Genomic DNA, 23,256 nt, shown 5'->3' with positions numbered 1-23,256 from the left:
TATGGAGGAGCTCTCGCTCCCTATCGCAGTCTCAGGGCCGCAACGGGGGTGGGAGGGTGAGATGGAGAAGAGTGAGAGGGGGATAGGTCCACAGGGAAAGAGGCAGAGCAGGGGCAGAGGCAGAATGGGGTAGGGCCATGGGCGGGGCTACAGGTGGAAGGACTCTAGGCTCAGTGCTCTGGCCAGGACCGTGAGCTCCACTGTGGTTCTGGCCAGGGATGAGAGCTTGCTTCCACCTGGGGCTGAGCTAGAGTTAGGTCGATGTAAGCTTCCCCTACTAACTAATGTAGGAAAAAACCAAGCAGTGAACAAGCTATTATAAACATTTAAAAATGATACTCTATCCCCGACTATTTTCATACAACTTTTTCACCCTTGTTAAAATGAAGATCCTGGTGCAGCTTTAATTGTGATAGTACAGGTGTTGACAACCTATGGCACACGTGCCAAAGGTGGCATGCGAGCTGATTTACTGTGGCATGCTGCCGCCGGCCTGGAGGGACGGAACCCTGGGCCGGCAGGGGCCAGTGGATGGAAACCCAAACTGGCAGCGGGCTGAGCGGCTAAGCCCACTGCTGGCCCCGGGGTCCCGGCCGCCGGCCTTGCTCAGCCTGCTGCCGGCCCGGGGTCCCAGCCACCAGCCCCTGTAAATGTAAAATGTATTACTGGCACACGAAACCTTAAATTACCACGAATAAATGAAGACTTAGCACATCACTTCTGAAAGGTTGCTGACCCCTGTGGTAGTGTTACATGTCCCACTATAATACTGCTGGGCCAGAATAGTGTTACTGGTGTAAGCTGAGGGTTATTTGGTAAAGTTACAGCATCCCAATAAGGATCTAATATTCAAATTGCTCTGAAGTCTATGTGCATGTTGAGATAGTGTTGAAAACAGGGGTTGGGGCAGACTTTGGGAACATCAGAACACCAATCAAGATAAATGGGTCAATTCACATCTCTGAGCTACTGCATCAAACTGGATTCATCAGATGGGCGGAGGTGGAGGGGGGAAGAGAAGGGAGAGTGGTGTTCAGATTCATCCCAGATGAATAATTCACTTCACATCTCTGCAATCCTCCCATGCTTCAGAGTTGTGTAAAGCCCCGTCCCTCTCCATTACCCTCTGGAGTGCAGAACCTGGGGTTCCCACGGCTTTCCCTTGCTGACTTCAGCGAGCAGATGTGCTCCTCACACCCCATCAGTAATCACCTACCATCCTCCTCCCAGCCCCTCCAGCACTACTGTGGGCATGGAGAGGTCACGGGGAAGGCAAAGCTGGTAACGGAGTAACACTGAAGTGTTTGGAGGAAGTCTCCCAGTCTCCCTCACAGGTACCCCAACAAAGCCCTCCCACCATTCACTAACACCACTTCCTCAAAAACATAAGGGAAATTCACTGGCTAAAACTTTAACAGAAATGGTTAACTGGCAGTGCCATGTACGCTTTCAGAATAAAAACACCTCAATGTCAGAAAACAAAGAGCCCGACTAGTCCCAGCCCCACAACTGTCCTTCTTAGTGATGCTCCAACCCACTGACAGACATCACAGCATTACCTTCCACATAATACAAATCACATGGGCTAAAAACACAATCTCTGCTTTCATTTAAAAAACACCATCACCCAACTCCAACTCCAGGAGCTGGTGCTTTAAAAAACCCAAATATCACAAGATTTGTCATAAGATAAATTCCCAAGAATTGGCAGTATTGGGATTTTCTCCTCCCTTTGCTTGCTTGCTGATTTGTATACAGAAGTCTGAACCATGCAAGTGTTAACTTAAGAGTATTTTAGGGAAAATAAGATAAAAGGTTTGTGTTCAGAAGTTTTGTATAAAAGAGTTATTACTGGGGCAAAGTAAATACAACACTTGATAGAAAACCTGACCTATAAGGAAAGGTTAAAAAATTGGCAGTTTAATCTTGAAAAAAAGACAACTGGAGGGAGGGAAGCGGTCCTAATAACAGCCTTCAAATATGTAAAGGGCTTTTATAAAGAGGACAGAGTTCAATTGTCCTCCATGTCCACTGAAGATATGACAAGTAGTAATGGGTAAGTCTACAGAAAGGAAGACGCAGGTTAGTTAGTTGGTAGTCTTCTAGTTCTACATTTCTATTATTCTTCCCTGTTGCATGAGACTGGCCATTCATTATAAGTCTGTTTTCAATGGAGATGGACACTGAGGGTATGTCTACACTGCAATTAAACACCAATGGCTTGGGCTTCGACTGGAGCTATGGGGTTCCAGATCCCAGGCTTCAGCCTGAGCCCAAATATACACATCGCAACTACACATCCCCAATTCAGATGACATGGGCCAGATGCAGATGTTTAATTGCAGTGTAGACATACCATCAGTAGCTGAAGCAGCAAGAAATTTTAAGATTTTTTTTAAGAGTAAAATATTTGACTAAGCAGGAGTGGAAAAATCAGAGTAAAATTAGGGCTGTCAAGTGATTAAAATTTTTTTTCATGATTAATCACACTGTTAATAGAATACTATTTAAATATTTTAGATATTTTCTACATTTTCAAATATATTGATTTCAATTACAACACAATACAAGTGTACAGTGCTCACTTTATATTTATTTTTGAAAATTAAAAAAATCTAAAGTTGTAAGTTGCACTTGTATGAGGTAATCTTTGTTGTGCAAGTACTGTAGTGCAAACTGAAAAATACTTTCTTTTGTTTATCATTTTTACAGTGCAAATATTTGTAATAAAAATATACACCGATTTCAATTACAACACAGAATACAATATATATGAAAACACAGAAAAACATCCAAAATATTTAATAAATTTCAATTGGTATTCTATTGTTTAACAGTGAGATTAAAACTGTGATTGTGATTAATTTTTTTAATAGTGATTAATTTTTTTTAGTTAATCGTATGAGTTAACTGTGATTAATAGACAGCCCTAAATAAAATTATAGTACTTTCTGATACAGAAGCTTTCAGGGTTTCAGATGGATGCAGGTCTGTTGAAAAACATCTTTTTATCTAAATGTGCCTAAATGGGTTCCTTGGGCTATAAGGAGCCTTCCAGCTCACTAATGTCACAATACTGAAGTAGTGTTTTAACACAGATGGCCCACTACACACTAAGTCTTCCACACTGGGGTAGTCAAGTATATAATCATTTACTTGGTTGCTTTTTGTGAACAGCAAGAGGAACAGGACAGGGACATAGCATAGATAATGGATTGTTTGGGGCAAAAAAAACATGGAAGAAAAATAAGCTTATTGACTACCCTTGCCTTAAAAGATCGGTGTTAAATTAGAGGTTTGTATCATGGGTATAATAGTCCCAAATACCATTTACTTCCTCCATTTTGAGATCAGCGTCCACTTTTGTTGAGGCAGAGCACCTATTTTTTAAAAAAACATTATTAAGAATACGCATGTATATGTTAATTTCCTTTTCTTTTTAGTAACCTAAAATCAAGAGGATAGTATGAAAATTTTGCAAATTTAAAAATCTTTAAAAACACAATGACTTTAAAGGAATCTAATGCCAACGTTTTTATTTCACTCTGATCAGAGGTGTCCAGGCAAATGAGATAATCTTTAATGTAGCTAGAAATTTCTCATATTGACAATGAGCCGGTTGCTTGGGCAGTCTTGCAGTCAAGCTGCACCGGCTGCTGCTCTGGTGGCCCCTGGGAGGCTCCCTGCCTCCACCCCAGCCGTGCCCAGGGCGGTGACAGGTCCCCCGGAAGCCCCCCTTCAGCGGGGGCCTGAACAGTGGTGGGCCCCCTGGGGTTCTTCCCCCAAAGTAGGCCCCCAGCTTTCCCCCTGCCCCAGATTCAATCATGAGTATTTTTAGTAGAAGTCATGGAGTGGTCATGGGGCCATGATTTTCGTTTTTTGCCCGTGAACTGATCCTGACTTATTAAAAATACTCATGATTAGACCATAGCCTTACTTATGGCTGCATGTTAACATATGAGTGTGACGATCAGACAGACATTTAAGGTATATTTTGAGTACCTGTATAAAGACCATTAAAGCCTTTAGATTTAATAAAGGAATTTATGGTTGAATGGTGTCATGGTGATACCATGTATGTATGTATGTATGTACAAACACACACACACACACACACCCACCCCACTTTGGGGACTTGTCCAGGATCCCACTGACACTAATTTTGGTTGCTCCAGACCCTTGGACAGAAGGGACAGCATCCTATCCTCCAGGGCCATTATAAGGATCTTTTACAGAGAAGTTCAGTAAAAGAAAGGAAATGGAGGGTATATTAAGTACCTATGTATATACATTTTTGGCAAAGCATGGCAGAGGTCCATTGACTGCATGGAAATATTGATTAGGAGACCCCCATGATAGTTGTGGAAAAACCTAACTGCAGCTTTCTTAAATAATCACAAAGCAAAGAAGGCACAGTTTGAAGGCAGCTGTCTTTCAGGAACCGTATTTGGCGGCTACAGTTCTGCAAGCAAAGTGCACCACCTTGAGGAATGAATGTAGAAAACATAAGAATCAGCTCAGTGAAGCCACAGAAGCAGCAGCTAATAAGCTGAATGAGAAGACTAAGGCCTGGTCTACACTACGACTTTAATTCGGATTTATCAGCTTTAATTCGAATTAACCCTGCAACCGTCCACACAACGACGCTATTTATTTCGATGTAAAGGGCCCTTTAAATCGATTTCTGTACTCCACCCCGACGAGCGGAGTAGTGCCAAAATCGATTTTAGCAATTCGAATTAGGGTTAGTGTGGCCGCAATTCGATGGTATTGGCCTCCGGGAGCTATCCCACAGTGCATCATTGTGACCGCTCTGGACAGCAATCTAAACTCGGATGCACTGGCCAGGTAGACAGGAAAAGCCCCGCGAACATTTGAATTCCATTTCCTGTTTGCCCAGCGTGGAGAGCACAGGTGACCACAGATAGCTCATCAGCACAGGTAACCATGCAGGCTGATAATCGAAAAAGAGCACCAGCATGGACCGTGAGGGAGGTATTGGATCTGATCGCTGTATGGGGAGAGGATTCAGTGCTTGCAGAACTTCGTTCTAAAAGACGAAATGCAAAAACTTTTGAAAAAATCTCCAAGGGCATGATGGAGAGAGGCCACAATAGGGACTCGGATCAGTGCCGCGTGAAAGTCAAGGAGCTCAGACAAGCCTATCAAAAAACAAAGGAGGCAAACGGTCACTCCGGGTCAGAGCCGCGGACATGCCGCTTCTACGCCGAGCTGCATGCAATTCTAGGGGGGGCTGCCACCACTACCCCACCTGTGTTCGTGGATTCTGGGTCGGGGATAGTCTCATCAGCGACGCCTGAGGATTCTGCCGATGGGGGAGAGGAGGAGGAGGAGGATGAGGATGAGCTTGCAGAGAGCACACAGCACTCCATTCTCCCCAACAGCCAGGATCTTTTTATCACCCTGACTGAAGTACCCTCCCAAGCCTCCCAAGCCAGTACCCAAGACTCTGACCCCATGGAAGGGACCTCAGGTGAGTTTACCTTTTAAAATATAAAACTTGTTTTAAAAGCAAACGTTTTTTAATGATTACTTTGCCTGACTTTGCATTCGCGGTCAGTTCAGCTACTGGAAAAGTCTGTAGCTACTGGAAAAGTCTGTTAACGTGTATGGGGATGGAGCGGAAATCCTCCAGGGACATCTCCATGAAGCTCTCCTGGAGGTACTCCGAAAGCCTTGCCAGAAGGTTTCTGGGCAGTGCATCTTTATTCCCTCCTCCATGGTAGGACACTTGACCACGCCATGCTTGCAGCAAGTAATCTGGTATCATTGCCTGACAAAGCCTAGCAGCGTATGGTCCCGGTGTTTGCTGGCATTCAAGTAACATCCGTTCTTTATCTTGTTGTGTAATCCTCAGGAGAGTGATATCACTCCTGGTAACCTGGTTGAAATACGGGAACTTAATTAAGGGGACAGAGGTGGCCGTTCCTACTGGGCTGTTTGCCTGTGGCGGAAAATAAATCCTTCCCTGCAGTTAGCCAAGCGCAGATGGGAAATTGGCCCTGAGTTTTTCGCGTTTGGCTAGCAGGGATCTTCCCTGATACCAGCCACGCGGTGGGGGGGAGGGGTACAGCGATCATCCCAGAGAATTCATGGCGAGGGGGGGGTGGTTAGTTTGTTTTCTGGTGCTGCTGAATGTTAACAGAAAAACCGCAGCACTCTACTTGCCTGAAGGGGCCCAGACAAGCCCCCCCACACTGCCCCCCCCAACTGGCTGAGATTGGACACAGCTCGTGTGGAGTGCTGCCACTTCATTTCCCAATTCTGCAGCACTCTACAAGCTATGCTTGGTATGTGGGAAAGGAGGGCGTAGAAGCTTACCATGGCCGCATGCAAGCCGAATTCTGTTGCCCAGACCTGTGATCTCTAGCAGCAAAGCCACAGGCACTCAGCATTAAGAGGCAAAATGCGACCTTGCACAGAAATCACATGTGCTATGTAATGTGAACAGTGTTGGTCACCGTGAAAGAGTATAAGCATTGTTCTGCAAAATGTAGCTTTTAAAACAATTCTCTCTTTTTTCCCCTCCCTACAGCAGCTGCAAATTCCTCAAGCCTCCCTCCTCCATCCCGAAGGTTATCACAGATAAGGCGTCGTAAGAAGAGAACGCGGGAGGACATGTTTTCTGAAATTATGGAATCCAGCCGCAGTGACAGAGCTCATGTGAATGAGTGGAAGGAAACAGTTTCAAAGTATAGGAAAGACGTCAGTGAACGTGAGGACAGGAGGGACCAACGTGAGGAGAGGAGGGACCAACGTGAGGAGAGGAGGGACCAACGTGAGGAGAGGTGGCGGCAGGAAGACCAGAGGATGAAGGATGCAACGCTGGGGCTGCTCCGGCGTCTGGTGGAGGTTCAGGAACGGCTGCTGGATAACAGACTGCCGCTTCAGCCCCTGTTCCACCCTCCCCCCTCCCCATGTTCCGTATCCTCCTCACCCAGACGTGTAAGAACTCGGGGGGGGGGGGAGGCTCCGTACACCTTCCCATTCCACCCCAGTAGACAGCCCAAGCAAAAGGCTGTCATTTTTTTAACCTTTTCTTTGTGGCTTTTTCCTTCCCAGCAATCCTCCTCCCAAATACCACCCGGGTTCCCTCCCTCTTTTTCTAATCTATTAATAAAGAATAAATGATTTTTAAATGATAGTGACTTTATTTGGTTTGAAAGAAAGCTGGGGGAAGGGGCAGGGTGGGTTCCTTACAGAAAATCAGTCAGTAAAGGGGGAGGGTTTTCATGAAGGAGAAACAAACAGATATTTCACACGGTAGCCTGGCCAGCCATGAAACTGGTTTTCAAAGCTTCTCTGATGCACAGCGCTTCATGGTGTGATCTTCTAATCGCCCTGGTGTCTGGCTGCGCGTAATCAGCAGCCAGGCGATTTGCCTCAGCCTCCCACCCCGCCATAAAGGTCTCCCCCTTACTTTCACAGAGATTGTGGAGCACACAGCAAGCAGAAATAACAATGGGGAGATTTCTTTGGCTGAGGTCAGAGCGAGTCAATAATGAACGCCAGCGACCTTTTAAACGGCCAAATGCACATTCTACCACCATTCTGCACTTGCTTAGCCTGTAGTTAAACAGCTCCTGACTCCTGTCCAGGCTGCCTGTGTACGGCTTCATAAGCCATGGCATTAAGGGGTAGGCTGGGTCCCCAAGAATAACTATGGGCATTTCAACATCCCCAACGGTTATTTTCTGGTCCGGAAAGTAAGTCCCTTGCTGCAGCCCTTTAAACAGTGTAGTGTTCCTGAAGACGCGAGCGTCATGAACCCTTCCCGCCCAGCCCGCGTTGATGTTGGTGAAACGTCCCTTGTGATCCACAAGTGCTTGCAGCACCATTGAAAAGTACCCCTTGCGGTTTATGTACTCGGTGGCTTGGTGCTCCGGTGCCAAGATAGGGATATGGGTTCCGTCTATTGCCCCACCACAGTTAGGGAATCCCATTGCAGCAAAACCATCCACTATAGCCTGCACATTTCCCAGAGTCACAAACTTTCGTAGCAGCACCTGAGTGATTGCTTTGGCTACTTGCATCACAGCAGCCCCCACAGTAGATTTGCCCACTCCAAATTGATTCCCGACTGACCGGTAGCTGTCTGGCGTTGCAAGCTGCCACAGGGCTATTGCCACGCGCTTCTCAACTGTGAGGGCTGCTCTCATCTTGGTATTCTGGCGTTTCAGGGCAGGGGACAGCAAGTCACAAAGTTCCATGAAAGTGCCCTTACGCATGCGAAAGTTCCGCAGCCACTGGGAATCGTCCCAGACCTGCAACACTATGCAGTCCCACCAGTCTGTGCTTGTTTCCCTTGCCCAGAATCGGCGTTCCATGGATAGAATCTGCCCCATTAACAACATGATCTCCAAAGCACCGGGGCCCGTGGTTTCACAGAATTCTGTATCCGTGTCTGTGTCCATGTCCTCATCATGCTTGTCGCTGCGCTGCCGCCGCCGCTGCCTCCTCGCCTCGTTTCTCTGGTCCTGGCTGAGCATAAACTCCACGAGAACGCGCAAGGTGTTTACAATATTCATGACTGCTGTCTTGAGCTCAGCGGGCTCCATGCTTGCCATGGTATGGAGTCTGCAGTGTTCACCCACCCAGGAAAAAAGGCGCGAAAATGGTTGTCTGCCGTCCGTTGCTTTCATGCAGGGAGGGAGGGAGGTGAGGCTGTACCCAGAACCACCTGCGACGATGTTTTTTGTCCCATCAGGCACTGGGATCTTAACCCACAATCCCAATGGGCGCGGGAGACTGCGGGAAGTATGGGATAGCTATGGAATTGCTACCCACAGTGCAACGGTGCAGAAATCGACGCTAGCCCTGGTACTTGGACGCACACCACCGAAGTAATGTGCTTAGTGTGGCCGCATCCATTTCGACTTTATACAACCTGTTTTTCAAATCCGAATTATCTAAATTCGGATTAATCCCGTAGTGTAGACATACCCTTAGGATGTAGGTTCCCAAATCCTTGTTGCCAGTGAAGCCTGGTAGGCTACAGCAGCACAAAGTGACATGCTGAAGTTAAAGTATAATGCGCTAGATGTGGAATATGTGAAATTAAAAAGGTGCTTCTGCACAAACTCAGAACACTGCAAAGCTTGAAGAGGACTGAACATTTGGGGTTAGTAGAGGTATTGGAAACAACATTAGATGAGAAGGGAAAGGAAGATGCTCGGTTTGATAATGAAACAGTTATGGAAGTATAACTCTGTGCAGTCCCACACAATAGAACTCAGAGTAGTCAAGCCAATTATTTAAGTGGAGGTCAGGTGGCAACTACCACCACCTACCTTCCCAAAGCCTTAATAGACCCAATTCCTCCAAAATGGCTTTCTTGAACAATGGGTCCAAATGACCAACTATGATGATTGTTTAGGCATTTAAGGCACATTTGCAGGAGCTGTATAAAGACCATTCGGCCTTTAGATTCAAGAAAAGAATTTTGGTTCAATTGGTGTTGTGGCAATACCTTTTATTATTATTCATTATTATTATTATTATTATTATTCCTACAGGTAGATTGAAGGATTAGGTAGGTTTTATACAAAATATGGTCCAGGAGCAAAGGTTTAATTTAATAAGCTAGAAAGTACTGTAAGTTTATCACTTTCTAACTTGACATTGTAAAATAATGAGAAATTAAGTCTGAAAAGCACCCACTCCAACCCCTGCAGAAATTTCTTATTTTCTGGGAAAATTCCTCAGGTCTCCACAGATCCATAACCTATAAGTAAGGCAACTGCTACTTCCAAACAGATGTACCTCGATAGTCATCCAAGAAAGGAACAGATTTAGCTTGTTTTTCTTATAAGGAAATGGCATTACTGCAGTAACCTGGCCTGAATGCAAATTTACAAGAAAAAAATAATGGAACTGCTTCTGAATTATGTGAATGGTTTAAGGCTCTATTCTCAGCTGAGAGTGGAAGGCATTAAAAATGTTACTCAGATAACAGGAATTGAAATGTAAACTACTGCACATTTCACTGCAACAGACCATAAGATGTCACCCAAGCCAGCAGTCAACAAGAATACTGATATAATTTATTTATAAACATAAACAGCATGAGACTTCAAACATGCTAAGTGTACATACAACTAGTCTGACCTGATGCTCCTATATTTTTAATTCATGTCTTCCTTTCCTTCTCTGTTTGTTTTCACTCTGTTACACCTTGTAAATTATTTAGGGCAAAGTCTTGTATACTGGCACAGCCCCTTGCAGTGTGGTCCTGATTCTGACTGAGGCTCCTTGGAGCTACTATAATGCAAACAGTAATCATCCAGCTTTTGAGGTATCTGAGGAGAAAACTGTTGATGTGACCCCATTCAAATATTCAACACATTAGAGGAGAGCAATGTAGACGAAGATACTATAGAATTATTACATACATCTGAGGCCTCTATTTCGATGATCTGGTTGTCCTTTCTGGCCTTAAACTCTAGGACTATGATTTGTGTGAAATCCTAAGTGGCCCCAAGATGTTGTAGACAGTATTTTTTCTCTGAATGTAGTAGTGCATGGAAAGCTTACTTTTACTTGACATTTGATTATCTTCTTCCCCTAGCGTTTGCAATTCATCATGCTTGATGCAATAAGACAGGAAAGTCATCTCTGCTTTGATCCGCCGGAGTGCGCAGCCCCGCTTCCCCGGAGCACTGCTTTACTGCGTTATATCCGAATTAGTGTTATATCGGGGTAGAGGTGTACCAGTAAAAAGCACCTTTATACTGATGTAACGGAGTACACAGTCGGGGAGCTGCTCCACTTAAAGCTGTACAACTGTCTAATGCAGACAACCCAAATAAATGTTCAATGCTCTTAAACTGCTACATGTGTGAAAAAGATTAAATGAAAGTTTCAAATTCAAACTTGGAGGCTCAAATACAGCTTTTGTCTTTAGAAGCAGGCATCAGTAAATTAAAGCTTGGAAGAATGCCTCTAAAATTTTGAAGTTAACAAAAAAGGAAAGACTGCTTTTGCACTTAGGTAGAAACTTGGCACATAACTGAAAGCCAGAAGTTTAATTCTTACTTTTGAAGCAGAGGGAAGAAGGGTGTCTGACTTTTAGAGCTACCTATATCAAATATCTAAATCATTTTAACAAAGACTTGACAAATACTTCAGCTCAGAGGAAAACACTGAAGAATGACCACTAAAAATAGACAAGATATCCCTATACAGTGGCCACCATACCATGCACACCCATAGCAGAAGAAAAGTTGTATTCCTACTGATTTAAAAAAGATTTTTTTGGCCAAACTACTAAGGTTTAAGATTTAGTAGTAGTACTAATTTGCTACTGTCCTTAAAAGTGAAATAAGAGGAAATACAAATCAAGTTTGTATCCTTTATGACCTGTGTCATGGCCCAATTGGTTTCTATGGATTGCTAAATCTTGTCTAATTTTTTTTCCTAGAAGACTATCAGTGACCAGTAAACTAGGCTGATAAAAGTCACCAGTAACAAGGAAGTGACACCTGAAAACCACTTCCTCCAAATTTAACTAACTTTATGGTCATACCTTACAACTGTCATAGCGAATAGCTGTTAAAGCTTCAGTTACTCAGCATGTTCATATGAAGGACCAAAGAAGCTCCCATTCTAATTTCCTTGGCCCTTTACAGTAAAAAAAACAGAGGGCACAGAATGGTTTTCATTCTCTGCCCTTCTATAGGCTGTGCACACCTCAGTTTCCTCATCTGTAAAATGAGGCTAGTATTTTCCCACCTTGGTAAGCATTTTGAGACAGATGAATTTTTTTTGGTATTAAATATGTATTCAGTGCGTTAAGTATTACAATAATTGGCATTAAATTTAAGTAAGTCCTCCAGTGCAAAAAAAGAAAAGATTTAACTTTTAAAGCAAGTTTGGTATTTCTGAAGTAAAAATTTAAAATAAAATTCAGGGCTTCTTTATGCACCATAAAGAAGCAAAAGATGAGTACAAAACAAATTTACTTCTATATATACACACCATTTACAGGAAATGGTAGCTTGCATTTTCCATTCAAGAAAATCAAAGTGGTTTACAAATATTAATGAACAGGACTCATCACATCCTTGTCAGTAAGTAGTCCATTCTACAGGTAGGGAAACAGGCACAGAAAGATTAAATGGCTTATCCAAAGCCACAGAAGTTTGTGGCAGAGCTAGGAATAGTATTCAGATCTCCTGTGCTCTAACTACAAAGCCATCCTTCTTCGCCTATAGGTAACATTGGCTATAGGTAATATCTTCACCAGCATTTATATGACTTAGGAGCCTAAGTTCTATTTTCAAAAGTGACTTTGGCATTTAAGTACTAAGCATTAAAACTCTCAAGTCAAGCAAGCACTTTTGAAAGTTTTACCCTCATGTATTACATGACTCAGGAGAGTGGATCATTTCATGTACCATCACAAAATAAGTTTAAATTTCTAAGTTTATTTGCAATTCTGCAAATACCAGCTATTTGATTGTAACTGTAACTGGATTGTCATCTGGACATACAATGAAGTTTCTTTAGCAACACACATCTTACCTGTTGTGTCTTCCAAATCAATCAGTTTGGGCATTAAACTTTCAGGTAGTTTTTCAGGTAAGTCATAGCCATTCTTCCTAGCAACTACCAGATGAAAAGCAGCACAGAACTCATCCAGTGTCAATGCGCCATCTTTATCAAAATCAGACAGTTCCCTAAAAGGAAAACTTACTATAAATAAAATCAAATTCCTCTCTAAGTCATTTTATTTTCAGGTTATATACTTTTGTTGCCTTATCTAAAAGATTGTTAGATGTGTGTTTTATACAATTCCATTTCACATGTTAATACTTAGGATCTACAGTGCTATGCATTTTGAGTGTTCTTTAACAGAGATGAGTCCTCATTAATGACAGGTTTTAAAATTAATGACTGGGTTTAAACTCATTTCATGTTACATTGCTAAGTCTTTAGTTTACTATCCTTATTTTCTGCATTTTTAAGCACTTATGGTTCTGCTCAGCACTATCTGCATCAAGTAAGTTAGTGGCAGATTATAATACAGCAGTTTTTCAGCATGTAGATATTACAGTCTGACACTTTACATACTTTTATTTAATGAGAGAACAATCTTATTTAAATTAGAATCCAAAATGTAAGTTATCTGAAGAGCTAACGAAGGAGACAAAATCTGTTGTGGACAAGTTATTGAATGAGCATGTCTCGCATTGTAGCACTCATTCTACACTGAAATGAAGAGTAAGATTTGTGTTTAAGTCGTTGTGGGACTTTAACAAATTTACCCAGAAGCATGTGTGACTAAATGAAATACGCATGACAAAAATGCGTCTTTTTCCATGCAATTTCAACACATTTTGGTTGTGTGAAGTACCTGACATTGTGGGCTCTAGCTCCCTGGTAAGTAGGGGCCCAGTCCTGATCCCACTGAAGTCAGTGGAAAATGTAATATTGTCTTAAATGGGAACAGGATTGACACTAGAATAGCACTGGCATTTTGTGCAGGTGACACTTGCTAGGAAGGAAGATGAAAGGTGCCGACTGATTGTCAGACAAGCTCTAATATGAAATAGCTGCAGTTCTCAAAAATAGCTACCCCAAACTTTGACACTTCACACTTACCAAATGTGAGAAAGCTCAAGAATAGGTAGTTTTGATTTGGTAAAAAATTCTTTAGCTGCAGACCCTGAAATATTAAAACAATAATGCTTAATATTTATTGCAAGCTTACCAACCTAAGGCTCTTAAAGTTTATGGTAAAAACAATTAAACAATTTAGCAAAGGGTGCTAATTAGAAGAGTAAGACTGACAAAGCTGACCTATTATATAGAAAAATTAGTTTCAAAGCTTCAGTTTTTTACTCACAATGGAGCTGTATTGTACCAATACTTTTAGTAAACATAGGACTTCTTACAAAATGGTATATAAATCCATGTCCACCAGCACGCTGTCTTTGAGAATACAAAATTGCTATACCTACAGTAACTTCTGTGTTTAAAGAACTCACCTGGAATAAATCCGTTTAGATCAGGTTGAATGGTTTTAAACTGATTTACATAATACTGCCTTTGTTCATCAGTTATTTTCCAGGGATCATCATAACTACTCGATTGCCTACGAATTTCATTTGCAGTTGTAGCTGATGCTACAGTTCGTACTGTTGTCTGGTCCTGCAATGAAACATTTTTTCCTCAGTATTATCTGTCTAAAACAATCACATGGACTGCCATTGTCTCTAGACTACTTGCCTTCAAAGCTTAGTTATTTCTTGTCGAAGTTTAAGTGTTGCAGGAAGCTGTCAGCAGATTGCATATTTGGGACTATCAAGCTATAGGAAATATATCTGCACATTAAATGGTGTAGAAGTGACTGCAATTATGTAAGCAACAAAAAGGTATGGAGTGTATGCAGAGAAAGCGAAGTACAAATATTCTCAGTTACTTTTAAATTTGGCTTTTCAAATGTTAGCAATTTTTGAATTTTGAAAAGAACTTTCCTAAATGATAAGGTATAGTATTTAACAACTCAATGATACAGAAGTATCTGTTGGGTAAATAAGCCTAGAACAGATTTCTGACCTCCACAACATAGTAAATTTGGGTCCACAGTATGAGTCTGCAGTGAAAGTATGAAAAAGATGATTGCAACATTAATTTGAATGAAGCAAATCAAATGAATACCAATAAAATGTCACACCTGGACAGAAGCAGGATGCATGGCTAAAAGAGTACTGGTTGGTGGGGTATCTGCAAAACTGACCCAGTTTTCTTGATGTGGTGGCGGGGAATGGCCAGACCATATGGAATCACCAGTAGTAGATGAGCCTGAAAGCAAAAGAAACAGTTCCCTTTCAAAATATAACAACCTGAAAAAAATTTAAGAAAACTTTAGCTGGACAAAGTCCATGGAAAACTGAAATAAATGTGCTTCTTAGAAAAGCACAATAAAATTGTGACGAAAATCACAAACCAGACTGTAGTAATGTGAAAAAAATTCAAAGCTATTCTCCATTGCCTTATTGTGTATTAGTATTCTATACTGAACAATACTCCTTTAAATATAAACTGTAAAGAAAAAGGAAGGGATTGCTTACTGTCACTGGTATTTATAAATATTAAGAAAAAATCTGGGTTGTGAACATGTGCTATATCAAGAATAATTAAAATGAAACTTCTTCATATTTTTCCCTTCAAAGAGAGAACTGAGAAGAGAAACCAAACATTGTACTGAGAGGCAAAGAAACTAATTCAGTTACTTAAAGTTATCATACAGCATTCCTGCAATTCAGATATCTTGTGCTATTTCTATTTTTTTTCCTTCTTAATGTTTTGATTTGTAATTCCAGCAACAGCTCATTTTTGGGCATCAGTTTTCTTGATATCTATAATTTAATAACTTAACTCTATTGCTAATGCAGTGTGACATTTACTCAACAATACTTGCATCTCAAGTTGGTAAAATTATGTAACATGGTGGTTGAGAGGCTTACCAAAAGCCTTACAGACTTGTTTTTCATAAATGTGTTCTGTTCAGTTAACTTATTTTGATTATGTAGTCTTGGATGTTCAGTCCTTTAATAACTTAATTATACAGATGTTTAAATATCTATGGCAACTTTTTTTTGGCATCTGAGTCACCCAATGCCAGGGGTATAAAAGTCTCAAGCTTCTCCAAAGTTGTGATTTGATAAAAAAAATTGAGGAAGTCCTGGGAAGGAACAGGACAATCAGGAAAATTTTAAAAATTTGGAAGAATCCCAAGAGACAGGTCTGTTTCCTAATATTAAATAGAAAATATTAAACCCCTGGAAGACCAAGGAGCAGTTGTGAAATTGGCTCTCTTGAAGATTTTAAACAGAATGAAAGTTGTACTTTTGTACAACCAAATGCAATACTGAGGTTATATTAAATTCTCACAAGCACATTTCTACCTGATGCATCCAATGCTACAGATGCAGGAAGTAGGTTCATAACTTACTATTGGACTGTCTCATGACACAATCATGAAGCCTACACTGCACATCTGAAGAAAGGAGAAAACATTCACCACATTATAGTCTGTCAGCTCTTCAACTTGGATCCAATTTTATGCAGCAAGAACAATTAAGCTGTTCCTAAGATGGGTGTCCATAAATGAATTACCATGAGAGAATTTTGTATATACAGGTAGTTCTTTCATAGAAGAAAAGAATTATCAACAGATCCAGGTTCATGGAGATTATGGATAGAGAACATGTCATCGATAGTGAACAGAATGGGCAACCCCCCCAAAAAAACTTGCAGGTAACGAGACAATTAAAATGTTAAGAAAAAACTGTTACTGGGACTATTTATACGTAATTCCAGAATTACTCTACATTTATACGTATTAAGATTAAGTGTGATGAAATTACCCTTTAGGCTGGGGACTTGATTAGAGAATATTAAGTCACTTATTTCCAGAAAAGAGAGAGAGAAAACTACTCAGAAAAACAAACACTGTTCAGAAAACTTTTACCTGTTACTGTAGTGTGCACAGTAAATTGTTGGGGTCTACTATACTTTACATACTATATAAGAAAAAATACAGGACATTACTTAGATTTGTTTCTGAAGAGCTTTCTCCCACTTGAAAATGAGGAAAGTCTTACATAAGGGGAGATATTAGATTTCTTAGTTTCTTCTAGCTATCATTGTAATTAAGTTTTAACTATATTAGTAGGCAAAAAGGTGCTACAATCCACACCCTAAACATTAAACTGTGTTTGGGATTACTAGCTGGAACTATTATTTTAGTTCTCTAGTGTACACACTACTTCATTAGACCCATTCCTTGTATGCCAGTGAGCTAAAGCAGCGTTTATCCAACAGTGATGAGAGTAAAGGGGGTGGTGATCTCTCAAGTTGCTCTCTGCCTCCAAACTCTTCCCCAGCAGCTAGCCTAATTAACCAAAAAATTCATAGGAGGATGTTTCATAGAATATCTGGGTTGGAAGGGACCTCAGGAGATCATCTAGTCCAACTCCCTGCTCAAAGCAGGACCAATCCCCAGGCAGATTTTTGCCCCAGATCTCTAAATGGCCCCCTCAAGGAGTGAACTCACATCCCTGGGTTTAGTAGGCCAATGCTCAAACCACTGAGCTATCCCCACCCCCAACAAATCATCTCCCTCCACCTGTGACCTGCACACAGTCTCTACCCCTGGCTCCTGCAGCTTAATAATACTGAGCCCTTTGTATCTGCAGAGCTCCAGGCTGGGTTCCACCCTCCTCCTTTAGATTACCGACGGGGTAACTGAGGCATGAGGAGGCTAAGTGACTTGCCCAAGAGATAAGCATACGTAAGCAGTGGCAAAGCTGAGAAGCCAAGTGTCCCAATTCCCACCTCCAGTGCCATATTCCCTGCTCCAGGCAGATGGGGAATACATGCCATGAATCCTGGGCCAGGTTCTTAATCTTGTGAATGAAACCATCATCCCCGGCTCTACGGAGCCGCAAGGACTGGTTGGCATGCTGAGGCATGTAAGACAGAGGATGGGGGGCTGGGGCAGTGAGAGGATATATTTATTAATCAGGGGAGTGGCAGAAATTTTAACAAATGCTAGACGTTAAGTAGGAGCAGCTCAGCTAATGCATCTCAGAAGAATTTCTCTTCATGTTTCTGTGCCTGTGGTAGGCCCCACAGATAGTGAGCCAAATCTTCATTCAGTTCTTCATCTCACCTCTGAGATGCTTTGAGCAGTGGTTACAGCAAGACTGGGGCAATAGGTGGGATCTGAAATTGCTCCCATTCCTGTAAATTTTGTTAGGTCTGCAGTTGGACAAAGTTCTGGACAGCGGCAGAGCTTAGTCCCCATCCTGAACATGAAGTTCAGCTACAGGGCAGGATTCACCTGCCTAAATAGAAGCAGAATTACAAGAGCGGATTTAAAGATGTACAATATCTGCAAATGCAAAACAAATTCAAAAACATGTATTGCATATACTATAGTACAGACAGTTTTTACATAACTTTACCAAACAGTTTAATTTAGTTGGTCTGCCAGGGATGCCTACTTTGACTATGGTGGATGAGGGGTAGTTGAACTTTCCAAGTTAGTCTTACTGGGTATGGAGGTCTGAGAGAACCTGCCACCTCCCCCTCAACTACTGGCTTCCCTCTTGGATCCTGCAGACCTGAAACAAAACTCGCTAAAGTCAATGGAAGGCTTAAATGAGTTACGGTTCCTGGATATCTTAAGTTAATGTCTTCCTACTTCTACTGCTCCTGTGTTATGTTTACTAAATCTTGCCTGCTTGCTTTGCTTTTGCTGTGCATTGTCAGCCAGTTGCTAATGAGAAGACAGCTTCCTTCATGATGAGTTTTTACAAGTTTCAATTTCACACAACAAAACTGGATTCTGTGGTGATTATCAGACTATCACCTGTAGTATTTCTATTCACTTCAGAATAATGGTTCGGTATTTCTATACCATCTGTGCAGGACTATAGCATCAAAGAACTAACTGCAATCATTGCTTTTGCATGGGTAGGCTTGGAAGGATTCTATTTTTATTTTATAAATTTGAACAAGTAGTTGATTTATTCAAAAGTGCCAGTATTTTATTTTTATCCGGTCTTATTTTTTTTACACTAAACAGGAAATACAAAATCCTCAGAGATACTGACTTGTATTCTTTTATTTCAGTGCAAGTTTAGCAACTTATTATGGATGAGTTTTTTATGCGAACAGATGGATCAAAGTTAAACACATTGCACCTGGCTGAATACTGATACACTAAATGCATATGATTTTTTTTGTGCTGATAACTAATGAAAAATTAAATATTTTAAACATGATTTTATACCAAACACATCTGGTTATTCAAAGTTTAGTGACTGCCAAAGAGGATAAATTGAGAAATTAAGTCTTAACTTCATCTGGTAGTCAATAAAATGTAACAGCAAAAAAAGTGTACAAGTTACCTGAATATCTGACCTTCAGAAGTGCCTAACTGACAAAGTCCCACTGACTTTCAAGTGGACGAGGCTCCTAAGCGATTTCTGAAAATGGGACTGGCTCCTAAGTCACTTATGAAAGTTTAACCCTTCTCATATGCTTTAACTTTTTATTCCTTAATTTCAATTAAGACTGAATTCTTCACAGGTTTTTAGGGGAAGAGAAAAATGGACAATTACTCACATTTATCAGATTTTAACGGAAATCTATCCTTCCAAGCCTAGTCATAGTAAATACTTGCCATATACTTCCAAAACTCTGGTTTCACCTGAAACAGTAAACAGTTACATATTCAATCAATTTGAATCGTGGCACTAGAATTCCCTGGGGAAAACCTGGTAGCATCAAATTAATTACTACATCTTTTAAGTAATCTTACGGTATCAGCAGAATGGTTTTCTTTTTAGCTACAGTAGCCTTTCCAACAACAATCTTGTTTTGTTCTTCTGGTTACTTTACCATTCACTTTTGTTGGTATATGGATTTGGGGGGGGGGAGCGGCGGGCGGGCTGTGAACAAGTGAATAAAGGTTATTTTAACTTTTCGAGAATCACCTCTGTGCCTGCACACGTGAGTTGGTGCTCCCTGGTGTTGAGTTCACATAAATTCTATCAAAGCCATATCCATTTGGGCTGGAGAAGTGCCCCTAGTGACATCAACATATGGACTTTTGAGTACAGCCCCTAACCACCTAAACTCCTTCTCCTGAACTACTGAGAAGACTCTTGAAGGAAGTTATCAGTAAAATACTTTCTCTTTACTGTCCCACAGTCCTTCAAGGTCCTGTGTGCATGCACACTTGTGGGAGAGTAAAGAGCAACACCTCTTGGAATGGATGGAAAGCCGAGGAGGTCTCAAGTCTTGCATCTAACTCTGAGAATAAATCTAATGCACAGTGCTTAGTAAAAATGTGAACTGAACTCCATGTGGCTGTACTATATATTTCTCCTATGGGAATCTGTCTTTAAACAAGTCACAAACAGCAGTAGCAGGGTGGATAAAAATCAATGATTTAAATAAAAAAATTCAATATTTTTTATTTAAATGCTTTTTGAAGGAAAAAACTTATCTAAAGATAGTTTTAATTAAGATACATTAAAGCTCAAAGATATCTCATCACGGAATAGGGATTATAAATTTTAATTCTATAGTAGGAGACAATATATTCATGTAATGTTTAATAAAAGTTTTGTAAATGAGTTCCAATAGTTCATGGATTAGGGGGTTTCAGGGGCTTCTGTATAAATTATTTAGGTTAATCTTTCTATCTACCCAATGGGACTCTGTGCTCAGTCTAGAAGATACCATCAGAGATGCTTAGTTTTGCAGGTTTCAATCTGTGGATTTGTGTCTCCAGAGATAACATGCTTGTTAACAGCAAAAATGTTTTAAATTAAATTAAATTAAATTAAAAATAAAATAAAAATAAATAAATAAAGGTGAGAAATAACAAACCTCAACCCTATTGTCCCTCAGCAAATTTGTGTACACAGAGTCAATCCCTTAACTCTCTCTAAAAGTGCAAAGTTTCAAAAAGTTCAATGAATAGAAGATTGTTGGGGACGGAATAGATATGGACAAGGAGAAGTCTGTAGATAAATGTGAGAAGGGAGGGACAGGCAGTAGAAACATAAGTGAAACTGTTTGAGCAGCATATTCCAAAAGTCTTGAGGTCTTTTTGAGTGTAGCCTTCATTGATTTGAAATCTACCATAGCATTCTCTCACTAGAAGGGAAAACCTATAATGGCAGTAGGCCGTAAAAGACACCCAGTTTGGGAATAATTTAATGAAGTTCCTCTACCTGTGGGTAAGACAGGCATGCGTGCAAAATGCGAACAGTGCGACAAAGAAATTCAAGGCCTGGTTGCCTGAAACAACATCATGAAAAGTGTGCCTTCTCAGGAGGAAACTGCGTTGAAGATGATGAAAGGAACATGTCTGAACATGCAGGATCTTCGGGTTGGTAAACTTTTTTATTTCATACCTCTTTCTTAAGGACTGCCTGTCTTCTTTCTGGAAGATTCTTGAATTCTCATGATTGAGCAAAATATATAGTTGTTACTCTATGGTATTTTAGATGCAGTTGTGAAAAAATAAATAGCTGAAATAGGCAGATCTTCCTTTTACAATTTCACCTTTAAAGTAGTAGAGTGTCAGTGAATGCAATGAGTAATACTAAATTGTATGGTAATAATAATTAAATAACTGCATTGACTTATTTTGTTTAGGAGAATTCATCCTCAACAAACAGGATTCTGAAGACTATCCACCTTCAAGATCATAATTTTCTATAGTTTCAATTATTCATTTTCTGATATAGCTGTAAAACTAATCTGAAAAGTTTCCAAAATAAATCACTTTAAAAATGTATAGTGTAGGTTTCATTTTTAGAAGGTACACATCTATCTCGGAGTTGTGAAGAATATGTATTAAGGTTTAACAGCCAGAAAGAATGCACTTTTATAGAGATATCCATGATTAAATCGGGTCTTCTTGACTAGTGATTTAAATCAATCTGATTTAAATCAAATCCACCCTGAGCTGTAGTTTATGTGGAATGGGCTTTTAATTCCTCTCACTCCATATGCCACACTGATAAAGTTCCCAAGGAAACTGTTTTGGTAAAGGTTCCATTTCTAGCCCTATTATATTATGAAGTAACAGACCTTAAAATGGTGTCACTTGATTACCATCTTATACTGCCATGCAACTTCAACCATCACTTCATTTCTGAAAAGCTTTTAGCAGCCAACTTTCTAGCTGCTGGATCTGGAGTTTAAACTGCCATGCAAAAGGAAAAAAAAGTTTGTGCTGTTTTTGCTCTTGATTAGGTATAAAGGCATGATTTTTGTGTGTGTGGAAGGAGAACCTGTTTCCTTTTCATAAGAAATTCAAGCATCGTTTTGTTTTTTCCCGGGAAACTCTGGAGAACTGGAGTAGTACTATGTTTGTGACAGATCAATAACTGAAGCTTAGTTTGAGAAGGGAAGCAATTTTATTCTGATTATTTAAACCCATTTTGTTAGCATCTATTTAATTCAAATTCCTGAGAAACACTCAGGAGAACAGACTTTTGTTAGAATAAACTCTACCACTTAATTGGGGGTGGGAATCCACATGGGCCTCCAAGAACTATTCCAGCAAAATCAAGCCAAGACAAGATTTTACATTCCTGAATTTAAGGTAAAAAAAAGAAAAGCTTGCACACACCTTTCAGGCCTTTTTATATCAAACAAAAGGACACAAATCCAAGATCCTCTAAGACTATACAAAAACCTTAGCTTCTAGCAAACTACAAGATCACACTAAAATGGTGTCCTAACTGAAGTACCAGGCAGCAAGATGATAATCAGAATATGATTGTAAGATCCAATCTTTCACTCTGCCTAGGCAACAGTAACAGTCCTGTCTTCAGAAAGGTGTGAACCACAGCTTCCAAATAGTGTGAGATGTGCAATTCAAACCCTGACAGTAAAAGGAATATTGGACCTTAAAATTATCACTGGCCCCTTGATCTAGTAATCCAATTTTGGTACTGGTCCTAAAAAGCGTATAGACAATATCAAATCTGAGAACAGTATAGTTTTTATTCCTTGAGGGGTGACAAGACACCCATGAATTAAAGAGTTTGTTTTTCAATGCACACGCAGGTGACAATATATTTAAACAATTTGGTTATTGGCGTCCAACTAGTGCAAGTTTACTAGCACCAGGAAAGAGTTAATCTACCATATTTCGGCTAAAAGCCTTTTAGCTTTCCAAACTCTAGCACTATTCCGTACTTTATAAAAGGGTTGGTAAGAATCAGTTCCATACATCACCACCCAGATGTTAGTTGGGTCTACGCTTTGACTTGGCCGTCAACACACAGAATAATTAAATGATCAAAGGAGCATGAAGCTTGGCTAAGGCATTCCTTTAGAAACTGGAAAAGACAAATGGAAGATTAATACCAGCAGAAAAGATAGTTCCGGGATTAAGGCACTGGCCTAGGATATGGAGACCTGGGTTCAAGTCCCTGTCCTACTTTACTTCCTGAATGAGCTTGGGGAATACAGTCTCTGGTTCTCAGCTCCCCATCTGTAAAACGGAGGTAAAAGCCTTTCCATGCCTCAGAGGGGTATTGTAATGATGAATGTACTAAAGACTATCGTGCTCAGATACTATAGTAACAGGAGGCCAGATAGGTAACTAAAATAGATAATGTTTTTTTCTTGGGTGAATTAAGTTCAATATTCTTAAACATTGAAGGGTTCAATGTAGATCCTGAGGAGAAG

The 23,256-nt window shown here is 40.6% G+C and overlaps 1 protein-coding gene across 10 annotated transcripts in view; it reads right to left on the bottom strand.

Moving 5' to 3' along the window:
• Positions 1 to 23,256, bottom strand: part of REPS1 (RALBP1 associated Eps domain containing 1) — a 102,327-nt gene that overhangs the window by 40,410 nt on the left and 38,661 nt on the right. For 9 of the 10 annotated variants that reach the window (XM_054021655.1, XM_054021647.1, XM_054021649.1 and 6 more), the window contains exons 5-8: positions 14,699 to 14,826; positions 14,010 to 14,172; positions 13,624 to 13,687; positions 12,544 to 12,698 (exon numbers count right to left, since the gene is read on the bottom strand). In XM_054021655.1, coding sequence (XP_053877630.1) covers positions 12,544 to 12,698; positions 13,624 to 13,687; positions 14,010 to 14,172; positions 14,699 to 14,826 — 510 coding nt within the window. The remainder of the gene's footprint in view (positions 1 to 12,543; positions 12,699 to 13,623; positions 13,688 to 14,009; positions 14,173 to 14,698; positions 14,827 to 23,256) is intronic. The other variant, XM_054021651.1, reaches the window with a different exon arrangement.

This window comes from Malaclemys terrapin, chromosome 3 (assembly GCF_027887155.1).
Source record: "Malaclemys terrapin pileata isolate rMalTer1 chromosome 3, rMalTer1.hap1, whole genome shotgun sequence".
NCBI classification, from domain to species: domain Eukaryota; kingdom Metazoa; phylum Chordata; order Testudines; family Emydidae; genus Malaclemys; species Malaclemys terrapin.
The sequence above is the reverse complement of the archived record's forward strand: the minus strand, read 5'-3'. Positions and strand labels throughout refer to the sequence as shown.